The sequence below is a fragment of the Melospiza melodia genome, chromosome Z, assembly GCF_035770615.1.
Source record: "Melospiza melodia melodia isolate bMelMel2 chromosome Z, bMelMel2.pri, whole genome shotgun sequence".
Taxonomy (NCBI): Eukaryota; Metazoa; Chordata; class Aves; order Passeriformes; family Passerellidae; genus Melospiza; species Melospiza melodia.
The window spans coordinates 58,607,606-58,622,518 of NC_086226.1; the positions used below are offsets into that span (position 1 = coordinate 58,607,606).

Here is a 14,913-nt window from a genome sequence, read left to right on the forward strand (position 1 = left end):
TCTTCTGGCTCCCCTCTCTAAGTAACCAAAAGGTAATAAAGGAAAAATAAGGAGAGAGGGGACAATAACAAGGAATAACAGCAGAACACAGAGCCAGGATAGGGGCTACTTACATCCACTATATATGAACAGATCTTGCTGGTGTGTAGCAAGTGGCTGCCAAGAGGACTACAGAGCTCCTAGGGTGATTTTTAGGGAATCTGTAGAACAAGGCTTTGCGGAGCAATGAGAGAGTAGAAATTCACAGGCCTGAGCTCCCCTTTGGCAGAAAGTGGTGTGTACCTTTACGGGACATGGAAAGAGTTTTCCACTCCTGTTCTGCAGAAGAGAGCAGCTTTCACACAGCACACAAAACAGGAGGACAGGAGATAAGGATAAGACCACTACAGATTACACTATAGTCCTATCCATAGCTAAGTGGCGACATATCCATTAGGTCCATCAGCCTGGAAGCAATTTTACCACCATTTTGTTCAGTCTAGTTCTTATTTCCTACCAAAGTCCTAAACCAGAAAAGTTCTATTACTCCTCTTAAGGGGATAAAAGGCAGTCGCAGGAGCAACCATTTGCTCTATCAGTTTGAACTTCTGGCTATAAAAAGCCTAGTTCTGCTTTCCTGGAGGAAAAGTCCTCCACGACTTTTCCTCCCTGCAGAACAGCAGTGCAGGCAACCCAACAGCCGGGCCCATGGCATGACTCCAAGTATGATGATGCTCAGGTCCAGACAGGAGGCTCCCAAGGAAAACACTGACTGCTGTGAGACGATAGGCAGCCCTACACGTCTGCCTCTGCTTAGCAAGGTTGCTGTAGTGCCTTTGTTTGCCAGCTTATCATACACACTTCTGACAGAAAGATTTGCTGTACCCACAAGCATCTTACAAGTACATTTTAATAAGACACTTGTGGGATCCAGGTTCCAACTTCTTTTTCAAAGTGCTGCTCCTGTCACTGGCATAATCCACGTGCCTATCGCTGTCCTTGGGCTGCTATTATTCAGTCAATAACTCTGTCAAGAGGTACCTTTCCAGGAGCATGCTGTAATCGGCAGTTCTGGGTCAAACCCGAAGAAGTACTTTTACCGAGAATTTCTGAATGCTTTACCCTGTGCCTCTCAAGCTCTCTGAAGGTCGCATTACTGGACACAGCGAAACAGAGAAGAGGTGGAATACGTACAACCTTACTTGAACATTCTAGCCGCCAAACCCGAGTAACCCTCCACCTCGCATTCTTCTGGGCGTTATAAATACTCGGCGGTGGGCTCTGCCTCCTCGCATTTTCTCGCCGGCTGCCCAAAACGCCGTTTAAGCATTAACCGCGCTGGTACCCCCGCGGCCGTGCCCCGCCGGCAGCACCCAGCCCCGGGGCGCTGCTGCCCCGGGCACGGCGAGCGGCCAAGGGGCGGGGTGAGGCGTGGTGAGACGGGACGGGACGGGACGGGACGGGACGGGCGGGCGGGGGCAGGCAGGGGCCGCCGGAGCGGGGAGCGGAGCGTGTCCGGCGGCGCGGGAGCAGCGTGCCTGAGGCAGGGGCCAGGGCAGGCGGACGCGGGCACCGGGAAGAGCCCGGAGGGGCGGTCGGGAGGTCGGTCGGTCGGTCGGTCGGTCGGGGGTGCCCGGGCGAGGCGGCGGCGGCGGCGGGGATTGGCGGCGGCGGCGGGGCAGGGCCGGGGCCATCCCAGCCCCGCCCGGCCCGGCCCGGTCCTGCCCAGCGCAGCCCCGGGGCCCGAGCGGCGCCGCGCAGGCGGCGAGGTCGGATGCGGCGGCCTTGGAGCGCCGAGGGACGCGGGGACGCAGCAGGTACCGGAGGTCCGCGCCCTGCCCGCCCCGGCCCCTCTGCCCCGGGCGGGATGCGGTGCGGTGCGGCTGTCGGAGCGGGAAGCCGCCGCTCGGGGTGTGCGGCTGGCACGGAGCGGCATCGAGCCGCGTGGGAACGCCGGGTCTAGCGAGCCCCACGCCCCGTGGGTAGAGCGATGTGAGAGAGCTGTGTGAGACCGTCGCGGGGCGGACACGTCGGGTAACCTAAACAAGACGTTTGTCAGCCCAGAAGGCTCAGGGCGCAGCGCTAATGGAAATTTGAGAACAGTTACTGAAGTTTGGAGTGGGGGAATGGGTCGGGAGCGCTGGGGGACGGAGAAGGAGGTTAAAATGCCTTCCCTTTAAACGACCACGAATTAATCCATCCGGGAGCTCCCCTCTGAGGTGTACATGTGTGCTACTCGGTGTTACAAAATTCAAACTGATGTCTAAAAGCCAGAACGAAGAAAAGTAACTATTTGTTTTCCTGAGGCTGTAAACTGCCAGCACATTTACTTAAGAAAAAATCTTCTGCAAGTTTGTTTGAGTACTCTAAGACATTTTTCTGTAGCAGATGTTTATTGTCTAAACTTCATCTGCATCTAGCACGGCTTAATTTCAGTGGAAATGTGTATTGAAATGAACTGCTCTTTCTGTTAATGAGACTACCAGGGTAAGGGTGCCTGATAAACTACATGTGTTCACTTTTCATTTGGAAAAGCTTTACAGATACATAAAATATAAAAGGGTTTCACTTCAGATTTGCATTTTTGTCTTTCCCTTTGCTGTTTTTAAAATTCTCTCTTTTGACCAAAATGTGGTGTTGTACATGGAAGCAGAGGGAGAACTGCAGTGCGGGTGGTGGCGGTGGTGGTAAAAGGGCATCAGGTTTCTTTGGTCAAGTCTGTTTGTGGCTGTTTGGAAAACAGGAAAATATGATTCCAAATTACAAGTCTACTGAATGCGTGGTATCATATGTTCTTCTGCAGGCAAAAGTATGTAGCAGAAGGTCAAGTTCTGTGCTCACTTTATTCTCATTTGTTGCTTTGACTTCAGGACAATTGAGAGCAGTTTGGTTCACCTTTTGAATACAGAAATTTCTTATTTCTTCTAGATATAAAGTGCCCAGTGACTTGTGAGAGGGCAAAAGCCCTCAGCTCCCTGCAGGACTCGTGACCTAAGAGCCCACTGGAAAGGGAGAGTTGAGATGTATGGCAGGGAGGTGGTTGCTGAAGGACTAACACAGGTTCCCTGTTGCCTTCTGGCACTGGGAATTATGTGTTCCCAGAGAAAATCTGCAGGCCAGGGGAGCCAGTGAGAGCTATGACCCTGACTTTCTGCATGCACCACTTTGGGGTTCCGTTGGAGAAGATAGAGGAGCCGTGTCTTGCCATAGAGCAAGTCAAGAGGTTGTGGCCTTCCACACAGCATTGCTTCTTTCTTGGGGTGTTGGGCAGAGGGACCCTATCCACCAGTGACGTGATCCATGGTAAAGAGCCCCTGCTCTAATTGGAAAGGGTGCTTGACCCTGCCAGGATCCTTGACCTCTGCAGGAGTCCGCATTAACCTCCCTCCAGTGGTTAAACTCCAAAGTGTGCCAGTGGGTGAGGAGATTGCACAGAAGGGAGGATGTCTTGGTGCTCACAGCTTGGACCCCAGGTGCTCTCTCCATCCTCAGAGCTGGGACAACAAAGGTCAGCCAAATAGCTGGAGAAGGCAACTGAATTGTCCTGAGCATGTACCACTGCCTTAATTTGGTAATTTAGCAGTCACTGGTTTAGCCAGCACATCCATGAGGAAGTACAGCCAGATTGCCCCTGCACTGCTAAGAGGTTTAACCTTCTAGTGGTACCTGCTGGTGTAGAAATAGGGGTTCTCTGGTTTGCTTCAGAGGAAATAAAACTCATTTCCAGTGGTTTCAAGAGTCTGGGATGCTGAGGTACCTAACCATGGCAGTGCTGGGCAAGCAACATGCCACAGACAGGTTCTTCAAGTTGTTTTTTAAATATTTTAAGCTGAGGTCCATACTTTGCAGCTAGTATGTGACTAGGGCAAACTTGTTTCGAGGAGTAAATCGTTGAGCTGTTACAAAGCAGTGACACATGTTATCCTGAACCTGCCTTGTAACTTTCTTGTTATTATAATGCATACCCAGCATTAATTTTTCTAATTGTTAAAGAAAGACTGTTCTTTCTGAATTACTGGCTACAAGGCAGGAGGTAAACAAAAGAATATATGGCTGAATGATATTACTTGGAAATAAGTTCTAATTTATTACCTTATTTATATTAACTTTCAAACGTCTTGTGTGTGGTACTCTGTGAGCGTCAGCGAGAGTCCTGGCAAATAAAAATGTTACAACTTTCGTCGTCTTCTTACTAGCTTGTCAAAGATTTAATTTTGTGATAGTAAGTTTGCTATAGCAATTTTAAGAGAAGTAATTACTAACAGTGGCCGAGGCTGTACAATTTCTGCTGATTGAGTGCATCATCCTTGCTTTCAGCCAGGGGAACTGGTATAGTGCCATTACCTTTAGTACAGTCATGACACTTTGCATCTGCTGAATTGTGGCTGATAAACTCCTATGTCTGGCATATAATTTTCTTCACAGAAAGAAATGTATTTGCACTTTGATTGATGAGTGTGACAAGTCACTTGAAAATGTCTTAAAGAAATATTTATTTTGTTGCATGTGGTTCCTAAATGATAGGAATATTATTCTCTCAGGCAGTCATCAGCCAGTCTAGTGAGTATTGCTGGTGGAAGTATTATTAACAAATACTTTTCTAGTCAAATGTAATTGTTTATTTTACAGTGGAAAGCACTTGCAATTCATATGGACACAGTGGGATTTTGTTATAAGCCAATACAATGAAAGACTGTGACAGTTAATGTGTTAACAGTGCACAGATTGTAACTGAATTACAATTACACTGAACCTTAGCTGAGGTGAAGTTTTTCTGTTGAGAAAAGCTGTTGAGAATAACTGTTACCATGCTTCAGAAAAGAATTTAACAGCTCAAGGACCCAGTTCAGCTCCTGGGAAAGAAATAAGGTGATTGCTGTCATCTTCAGGGTACAAAAGGACAAAGACACCAAGCAGCAACTCTGTTTCTTGGATGTCTTTTCCTGTGGGCCTCTTCAACTGTAGTAATTTAGATCTATGAACTAAAATGGGGAAATAACAGTGGGAAAACACCAAATTATTTTCTCAGAAAGTAATTTTAGAACATCCTGAATACACTAAAGAATTCAAGTCAGTTCACTGTAGGGTTTTATCAGATAACTTTTTTTCTGAAGGAGGGAATCAAGGAAAAGGAAGGGTGGGAAAATAGGGTGTGGGTCACCATTTAAATATCTTTACTTTCATCTGGGATGTGGTTTGCTCCTCCCCTGATCGTCAGAAGGCACTTGAAAATGCATCTCTGACTTCTCAAGTGCCCAGAACAGTCTGTTGGGTCATCAGTGGCTCAAAGTGTTTCTGATCTTAAGAAATCCACATACAGAATCATAAAATCTGAGAATGGATTGGGTTGGAAGAGACCTTAAAGATAATATTTTTCCATCCCTCCTTACCTTCATACCTGTCCTTTGAAAATGTCTTTAATGTGTTTGGAAAATGTTCATGACCCTTGAGTAAATAAAAGCTATGGTCAGGAGCTCCAGCTCTTAAAAAGTTCCCTAAATTAAGTTATTTCATTTTGGGCCCATGAGAAATGTCCTCCCATCCAGTACAATTATTTTCTTACCTTTCCAAAAAAAAAAAATTTACAAATCTGGTTCACGTGAAACAAGTTTTGTCCTCACCTCCATCCTTGTTTTCTTAGAAAAGTGAAAAATTGGCCATTTGCTCCTTCTCAGTGCATATATTTGGGGCATGAGCACTGATTGTGAGCCAAGAAAATCAGAATTTCTGGGAAAGTCAAATTTGGTGTAACTATTTTTTACTTTTTAAAAAAACCAAGAATATTAAATATATGTCCTGCATATCTACGCAAAGGGAAAAAAACAGTAAAGTTAACTGTAAAGAAAAACAACATTTATAAAAATATGACTTGCCATGTTTATTTTTAAAAAGGTAGCACAAATCCAGCTAATTTGAGTGGGAGGTTGGCTTTAGGATGACTGGCTTTCAGTGCATCTTCTCAATTGTAAATAGCAGAAATTTATACCATTAACTGGGGGAAGTTATTTTAAGCACTGGCAACACGCACACTGGCATCAAGACTTGACACCAGCTTTCTCAATATGTTTCCTACCTTGGGTCTACATGGCAAACAAGACAAGGTTTAAAAGCATAGAATTTGCCCTACTGATGTGAAGTCAGTGATGTTTGGGTTGTCTTTTGGTAGTGCAGTGTACACTTAGGTCTTTTTCAGAGGCAGTGAGCGCTTACTGTCCACACTATGGCTTGCTGGGTCTGTTTGCCAGTCCTTCTCGTGGCTCTTCTGTGTGTTTTTCAGCATGGGGAAAACACCTTTGAACAGTTATGACATTGTAGTGGCATTTCCCTTGTATTTCTGCACCCAGGCTGTGTCTGCACTTACCTGCAGCTGCTGAGAGAGGCGTGCAGCAGTGCTGGATCTTAGTGCCCCATCAGTGACAGACCCTCACCCCTGGCTCCTGGGTGTATGCTGCAGCTTAAGCACTGGCTGACATGGGAAGGCAGTGATACTTACATTCCATTTGTTGATTTTATTTTCAGAGCCTGGTTTGAGAGCCACTCTCCCGAGTTAATATGCGAGGTGTGCTGGAGGTGAGGATACACAACGCCTGCCCAGAGGAGCACTGGGAGGAACGTGGCTTGATCTCCCTCTTGTGGAAAATTATTGGAACTATATTCTTGTGATACTCAAGAAAAAAAATCCAGAATCCATCAGGAAATAAATGATGGCAGCAGTTACCATGCCACCTGATGCTCTTGTCAGCCCTCAAGGAAATGAAGAGGTGGACTCTCTTATTGTACTGCATTATAATTACACAGGAAAGCTTATTTTAAGGGAAAAGGCAACTGATAAAATAGACCTGCCCACTATTTCATTTCTGATCCTATGTAGTTTCATAGTCCTGGAAAACTTGATGGTGTTGATTGCCATATGGAAAAACAATAAATTTCACAACCGCATGTACTTTTTTATTGGCAATCTAGCTCTCTGTGATCTTTTAGCTGGGATTGTTTACAAAGTAAACATTCTTATGTCTGGGAAGAAAACTCTGAGCTTGTCGTCTACAATCTGGTTCATTAGGGAAGGTAGCATGTTTGTTGCCCTGGGAGCTTCCACTTTCAGCTTGCTAGCGATAGCTATTGAGCGGCACTTGACCATGATCAAAATGAGACCTTATGATGCAAATAAAAAATACAGGGTGTTCCTTCTCATTGGTACATGCTGGCTTATTTCAATTTCCTTGGGTGCCCTCCCCATTCTCGGCTGGAACTGTATAAACAATTTACCAGATTGCTCAACAATTTTGCCTCTGTACTCCAAAAATTATGTTGTGTTCTGCATTAGTATCTTCATAGCCATTTTGGTCGCCATTGTCATCCTCTATGCCCGCATCTACATACTGGTAAAGTCCAGCAGTCGTAATGTCACCAACCACAATAACTCGGAGCGGTCCATGGCACTCCTTAGGACTGTTGTGATCGTTGTTAGTGTCTTCATTGCGTGCTGGTCTCCACTGTTCATCCTCTTCCTCATCGATGTGGCCTGCAGAGTCAAGGAGTGCTCCATCTTGTACAAAGCCCACTGGTTTATTGCTCTGGCAGTCATCAATTCTGCAATGAACCCCATCATCTACACCCTGGCCAGTAAGGAGATGCGTCGGGCTTTCTTTCGCCTTGTGTGTGGCTGCCTGGTGAAATCCAAGGTGGCCAGATCTTTGCCTATTCAACCCACTCCAGATCACAGTCGAAGTAAATCCAGCAGCAGCAATACCCAGAAGCCAAAAGAAGATTTCCCACCGATAAATATTCCCTCATGTATTGCTGAGAAAAATGAATCTTCATTTCACAATGGAAACTTCTGTAAGTAAGGGACTACTCAAGACAAGTACTTTTCTGTGTTTTTAGGTTTAAACTACAGGTGTAGTTTAAATATTCATGCACTTCAGTCACAGGGGAAAACACTAACCATTTATTTAACTTTGAGAACTTATTTATCAACAATCATTTGCTTTGAGTGTTCATTCAGTAACACACCTGATTCAGAAAAAGCCTTTCATGCTACCCAGCGGTCAGGACAGAGTCCATGCACAGCTAAGATCATCAAGTGCCACAATGGCATTGCATGCTAATGCTTCATTTGGCACCTCGTGGTCTTGCAAGACATCATTAAAACCTGTTAGAAACTTCAGTATTCAACTAAAAACTTCTGACAATTGTAACATGAGCCCAGTTATTGCCAGCTGGGAGAAGAATTCATTGCATAAGTTGGTGATTATAGTTCTCTATGTGTATCTTGCTGTTGTGTTAATGGCCTTATAAGTATGTGGTATAAATAGCTGTATATTTGTACAATTTCTTATTAAAAAGTCATTGATTGGTAAAAGTTTACAACATGCTAAACATTGTATTGCAGTATACAGTGTGACTAATAGTACAAATAGATGCGTTTCAATGGGGATATTTAAAATGAAGTAGTAGCTATTAACTGTCAGAAACTTTAACAAGTCATATCAATGCAGTATTTTTATTTTTTCCGTTGTTATTCAAACTTTTTGTGTTTAGTGAAGGACAACATGGCAGTTGTCACTGTGGCATTTCACAACATATTTTAAGTAAGCAGTAGTAAACCGTTGAGAGAGGATATATATTTGCTATTTAAAGTAGATAAAATGTGATCCCTCAATACATGTGTAACAAGTGTATGTGCTGTTTCAATGAATATATTTTTGCTTACTATTTTCAATATATTTAAAAATGTATGTCCAACCTATATAAACCTGTGTACATTGTGAATGCACTACCTAAGCTGAGATCCTTCAGTTCTGAAAGAGAGACGTATCATTTCAGAAACCAGTGAACTACAGTGGGTTCCTGTGGAGTTCCTTCTTTCCTTTCTAGGCCCTACCACAGTGTGGGGTTGTGTTAGAAATTCACCCTGGAAGTTCTGCGAGTGGGACAATGTCCCATTTTCTGTCAGTGGGATCCTATGCTTCTACCATTTCTGGACACTTCTGCAGATGCAAGAGGGAAGATGCGGTACACAGGGTCATGCTGATGGGCATATCTCCGTTTATACCCGACCCCTGCCTTGGATCTGGAAAGAAGGTTTTTTTAGTCTGGAAGACCTGGAGCCTCAGCCCCTTTTGAGAGCCCATTTCAGAGAGACCTTACAACAACTTTATAGATCATCACTGCCTTACCAGCCTGAGGACAGGTTGATGTTGAGTATCAAAGCAGTTTCCTGAGTCCTGGAGCAGTAAAGACTTCACAGACATCTGGTTTCAGGTCCCCATGGAAGTGGCCTTTGGTACTTCCATCAATTGTACTTTATGGCTGGAGGCTTCAGTGGAATTTGATGGGAAATTCTGGGACAAGTTCCCATTGTCTCAGTAAGAATGTATACATCTAACTTCATTGGGCTCTTTCAAAGATTTGTGTTTAGTGTCTCAAAATACACTTTGCCTTATGCACAATCAGAAGTAGTTGAGGCTTTTTTAATACACAGCCTGAAAGAGCTCATCCTTAACTTTACTCTGGTCTTAATCATTTAAAGCAGCAGCATTAGACTCTTCTCAAATATGTACTGTGTATAAGTTGAGTATTGTATGTAGCAAAAACTTTTAAAATGTAGAGGTTTGCATTGTGATTATCTTTTACAAATTAATAGTCTGTAAATGTAGAAAAGTGTATAAGAACAAAGAAGAATTGTATTTGAATGAAATAACTGTGAAAGAGAGTAGTAAATATGAAATAATTTCTACCAAAAAATGTTGAGAAGCAGTGCACTTAGAGAAGAAGAAAAAGCTAAACCAAGGTAAGCATGATATACCTATATGGATTGTAGATACAGGCTGCAGGCTCTGTAGCTTTATCCAAAATAGAGCTGGTGACGTTGCATTGCCATGGCTTGATTAGGTTTTTAGATTTTACATTGCTATTGGGCTGTAGTGTGGAAGTTCTCCCCTGAAGCTGTGGCTTTTAAAACTGTAAGCTCAAATATTTGTGTACTTGTGTTAGTTGCCAGAGTGGTGGCACATGGCAACTTCCTTGCTATTGTAGAGCAGATAGGCCTTAGGAACACACTGGTTTGAGAAAGCATGGTTGCTGAACCCACACCAACCCTTATGTCAAGGATGTTACATGATTCTTATTATATAGATGAAAAATAAAAATTTTTGATGGCCTAAGTCCAAGAAGATGTAAATAAAAGTGATATTTAATATCTGCGTTCTAGCCTTAGCTATTGTCAGTATTGATGCAAGGTACAAGTAATGCAAAGAACTCTACCATTAAAGGCCATGTGATTGCTTGTTAGTACGAAACCCTTTCATTCTACTTTGATTTCCTTCTCTTATTTTGGAGCTGTGGGGATATTTTGTTAGTTCACTAGCCTGCTGTACTTGAAGCAGGTTTCTAAGATTCTAAGATTCATGGCTTCATTTTAACATTGCTAATACCATTTACAAAGTACTTATGATTGGAGAAAAAAGCTATTGTCAATACAATCTTCAGTGAGTCCATCCCATTGGGAAGTACTAGGTAAGGCGTAGATTGTGGAAGATTTCAGAGCAGAATTTAAATTAGGACAAGTCAAGAGTTTAACAGCAGTGGACCTTAAACAGCCAGGAAGATCACATATCTTTGAAGCTGAAAAAAGATGGAGAATATCTTCTTTCACCCTAAAATATTAGAAAATTCCTCCAAACACATGCCAGAATCTAACCTTTTATCATCCACGGCTGATTTGAGCATAGAGAAAACCAAATTTGATTTTCCTTTCCAATTGGTTTTACATGGAGCAAAGGCTACAAAGCCTTTAATTCATATTATTTAATGAATTGGCATATTTGTTTTGATTATGGATTATTAAATAAATGCAAATCCAGTCACCCATGGAGAAAATAAAGGTTTTTACAATCTGCTTTCTAAGAGTCTTTTATTGCCAACAGTCTTAGAGAATGTTTTCAAATCACTAGGTACCAGAAACATTTTGAAAACTTCTAGGAAAAAAAATCTCGAACCTTTAAAATAAGGTGTCAAGTAACAGTAATTTTTCAGAGAATTTTGGAAAGGTTTTGGCCTTCTATGGAAAACATTCATTTAAACTCTGGGTGTTGTGGCTGAAGGCAGTACTCCAGAGGCAGAAGGCTGGCTTGGTTGAACAGGGATCTTCTCTTGGAAATGGGACTAAAATGGAAGATGAGTGCCCAGTGGAAGCAAGGTCAGATGACTTGGGAGTAATACAGAGATGCTGTTTGCCAGTGTAGGGAGAAAATTTGTGATGTCAAATCTCAGTTGGAGATGAAGCTGCCAGAAATGTAGGGAACAATAAAAAGAGGTACTTCAATATCCGTGAGAAAAGGCATCTTAGAAATAAAATCAGCCCATTATGGGTGAGGATTGTCACGTCACAAATGGGCATGGACAAGGCAGAGGTATTTAATGCATTCTTTGCTTCTGTCTTCAACATGGATAACAGACCAAGGGAGGCTCTGTGCGCTGAGCTTCCAGGACCATGACTGCAAGAATTATCAACTCCCAGTTGACCCTGAAGTTGTGTGGGACTAGGTGCTCCAGCTGGATCCCTACAAATCTATGGGACCTGACTGGGATTTATACAAGAATCCTCAAACAGCTATTGTCATTGCAAAATCTCTCTCAATTATATTAATGGGGTTTTGGGAATCCAGAGAGGTCTCACCTGACTAAAAGGTGGAGAATGTTGTCTCAAGTTTCAAAAGTGGTAGGAAGAAGGACCCTGAAAACTACAGGCCTGTCAGTTTTGTTTCAGTGCCCAGTAAAATCATGGTCAAGATTATTCTGAGAGGTATTGAGAACCTGGAAGACAAAGCATTCATCAGTCACAGCCTGCACATCTTCATGAGAGGGAAGGGTCCTGCTTGTCAAACATGATTTTGTTCTGTGACAAGGTAGCCCACTTTGTTGATCAAGGGAAGCCAGCTGATGTAACTTTCTGGGGTTACAGCAAAGCTTTTCATAATATCTCTTTCAGGATCCTGGACAAAATGTACACAGCTGGATAAACACATCATGGCGTGGGTGAGCAGCTGGCTCACGGGTCAGGCACAAAGGGCTGCAGTCAATGGGGTGACATCAGACTGGTGTGACCTGTCACTGGTGGGGTTCCACAGGGTCCCATCTTCAACCCTCTGCTCTTCAACATCTCCAGAAATGACTTAGATTAAGTACTTAATGGAATACTAACCAAGTTAGCTGATGATACTACATTGGGGGAAGCTGCCATCTCCCTCAAGGGCAGAGAGGCCCTGCAGAGACACCTCAATAAATTTGAGGGCAATCACCAACTGCAAGAACTTTAATAAGGGCAAGTGTTGGGTTCTGCACCTGTGATGGTTGAGCCCTGATTGTGTGTGTAGAGTGGGGAATGGGAAGCTGGAGAATAAGGCACTGGAGAGCAGCAGTGAGGAAACAGACTTGAGGATCCTGCTTGATGGCAAGCTGAACATGAATTAGCAGTGCCCTGTCCTGTGGGGCATCAGGCACAGCATGGCCAGCCGGGCAAGGGAGGGCATTGTCCTGGTCTGCTCTGCACTGGGACAGCCTCACTTTATGTGCAGGGGGCTGGTTTGGGCACTACAATATAAAAAAGATGCTAAGCTATTGGAGAGTGTCCCCTAGGAGGCCATGTGGATTTGGAGGGGAAGCTGTGTGAGGAGCAGTTGAGTCTTATCTTTTCAGCTTGGAGGAGACTGAGAGAAGACCTCACTGTGATCTACAACATCCTCATGACGGGAGGGGACCTCTTCACTATCATGACCAGTGACAGACCTTGAGGAAGCAGCACGAAGCTGAGTCAGGGGAAGTTTCGGTTGGATATTACGGAAAGGCTTTTCACTCAGAGTGTGGTTGTGCTGGAACAGGCTCCTGAGGGAAGGGGGCACAGCACCAAGCCTGACAGAGTTGAAGGAATATTTGGACTCTCAGGCACAAGGTGTGATTCCTGGGGTGTATTGTGCAGCACCAGGAGTTGGATGTTACGATCCTGATGGATCCCTTCCAGCTCAGGATATTCCATGATTCTGTGAATGCTATGGAGCTGAGGGTGGCAGGCTCTGCATCTGCCATCCCCAGAGCTGGAGGAAGTCTTTGTCCCTGCTTTCTGGGAGTAGGGTCAGTCCATTGGCCTATCTGCTTGGAGGGCAGTCTGCTCCAGTTATGCCAGGCGTGGCTGCTCCCTGGAAAGAGACATTTTGCAAGAAGTGACTGTAGTGAAGCTTTGTGCTGCCTTCAAGGCTTGTTTCCGACTGCTCTAGTAAAGAAATGGAAAACACACCTGTGCATAAAGTGCCAGGCACCAAAAAGCTTGGGTCCTAAAAGTGGGTAGACAGCTCCGAGTGGAGATGTTCTGGTGTTCACCTGCAGGCGCCATTTCACCTGCCAGCACAAGTAAGGACACTTCCAGCAGGAGCCTGGAACCTGGGGAACCTGGGCCACCCTAGGCCTGGAGAAACTCTCTTCTCGTGGCCAGACTCATGGGGGACAGGTACAGCAGCAATGATTGGAGGTTTCTGCTGTTATCCTGTGGCCCCCCAGGACCTGAAGAAGGCTGGAGGCACCGTGCAGAGGCATGCAGAGTTTGCAGGTGCCCCTGGTGCATTCAGAGCTGCATTTCTTTTCCCCAAGAGCAGTGTTGTTGCAGTGTGAGCCTATTTCCTGTTTTACTTCCCAGTCCCTTCCCAGGTGTGGCAATACCCCTCCCCCTTCCCCCTCGCCCCCATGCTGAGTGAGTTCTGTCAATTGGTTTAGCTTTCCAGCAAGGCCATTGTGTGTGGTTGGTCAAGTTCAAAGGATGCTCTTCAGGCCTGGGGGTCATTGGCCTGTCTGGGTGTCATCGTCCCCTGAGGCCCTCCTCCTCCCACCTGCTTGGTGCTCACCTGCCCCTTCCCCTCCCCCTGTCCCTGAGCTTAAATTCAGCCAGGACCATGTGCTCGGTATTCTGTTGGAGCTGTTACCACGATTCAGATGTCTGTGACCATGGAATAAACTCTGGATATAAACCCTTCGACAGAATCCGTCTCCTTTTCCTCTTCACCTTCGCCTGAAGCCCTTCCACCCGAGGTAAACTGAGTTTCTACAAGCCTGGGTTTGTTTCAGTGCCCAGCTTCAGCATCCAGCCAGCCAAAAGTGTCTCTGAGGTGAAACACCACAGTTGCCGCCTTTGGCCCAGCAGCAAGGGTCAGACGAGCCCAGGCACAATCTACCTGGTAATATTGGGATCTTATTCCAATACAGTGTGACTTTCTAGGGCATGCTTAGGCACAGCTTTTGTCCAAGTGGTTAAAAGAGAAGGAAGGGCCTTTGCAAGAAGACGTGGTCAGTGGAGGAAGAGGACTGGGGTTAGAGCTCAGCAGAGCTAAGCTTCCTGCTGACATGGAGACAACATTGTCCTCCCCACAGCACACAAAGGGGCTGCTCTTGTCCTTGCAGCCAGTCTCTGCGGACACATCATGGAGTGGACTATTTTCTATTCTCACCTCTTCAGTGAGCCAAGCAAGAAAGCTACCTTTACAGGACAGGGCATCATCTGGCTCAGAAGGAGGGCCTGTGTACACTTGCGTGTTTTTGCAAAAGTAGTATTTGTTGAAAACAAACGTATGTTGTCTCTGTCAAAGAATGTGTAGCTCCTGTAGTGGTGTAAGGTCACGGTAGCTGAGGTGCAGGTCCTCATGTGCCATTTGGCCCTCTGAAATTTTTCATCCCTGATTCTACTGGGTTGAGCAATTGATTGACTTGCTAATATTCAGTATCCAGGTGAACCTTTTGAAATGGCACACATTCTGCCCCACAATGTGCCTCCCTTCAGGCTGAGAGGCACAAGACACAGATTGGGCTCCCAAGCCCAATCCCAAACCCAGCAAATAAACTTCATTAAGGAACCTGAGCATAAGAGAATAGACTCAAGCCCACTTTACA

General features: G+C 44.9%; 1 protein-coding gene across 8 annotated transcripts; it reads left to right on the plus strand.

Moving 5' to 3' along the window:
* The first annotated feature begins 1,139 nt into the window (after positions 1–1,139).
* Positions 1,140–10,880, plus strand: S1PR3 (sphingosine-1-phosphate receptor 3). 8 transcript variants are annotated; one of them, XM_063180345.1, is made up of 2 exons: positions 1,140–1,160; positions 6,499–10,880. In XM_063180345.1, exon 2 carries the CDS (start codon positions 6,681–6,683, stop codon positions 7,824–7,826), a length of 1,146 nt encoding a protein of 381 aa, XP_063036415.1. In that variant the 5' UTR covers positions 1,140–1,160; positions 6,499–6,680; the 3' UTR covers positions 7,827–10,880. The 8 variants fall into 8 exon arrangements, with proteins under 8 accessions (XP_063036415.1, XP_063036416.1, XP_063036411.1 ...); XM_063180346.1 differs by lacking the exon at positions 1,140–1,160 and adding an exon at positions 1,188–1,207; XM_063180341.1 differs by lacking the exon at positions 1,140–1,160 and adding an exon at positions 1,346–1,403.
* Positions 10,881–14,913: the final 4,033 nt, after the last annotated feature.

What these genes read in the sequence shown, in the direction of transcription:
- S1PR3 (XM_063180345.1), top strand. Translation starts at nt 6,681, where the DNA reads ATGATGGCAGCAGTTACCATGCCACCTGATGCTCTTGTCAGCCCTCAA.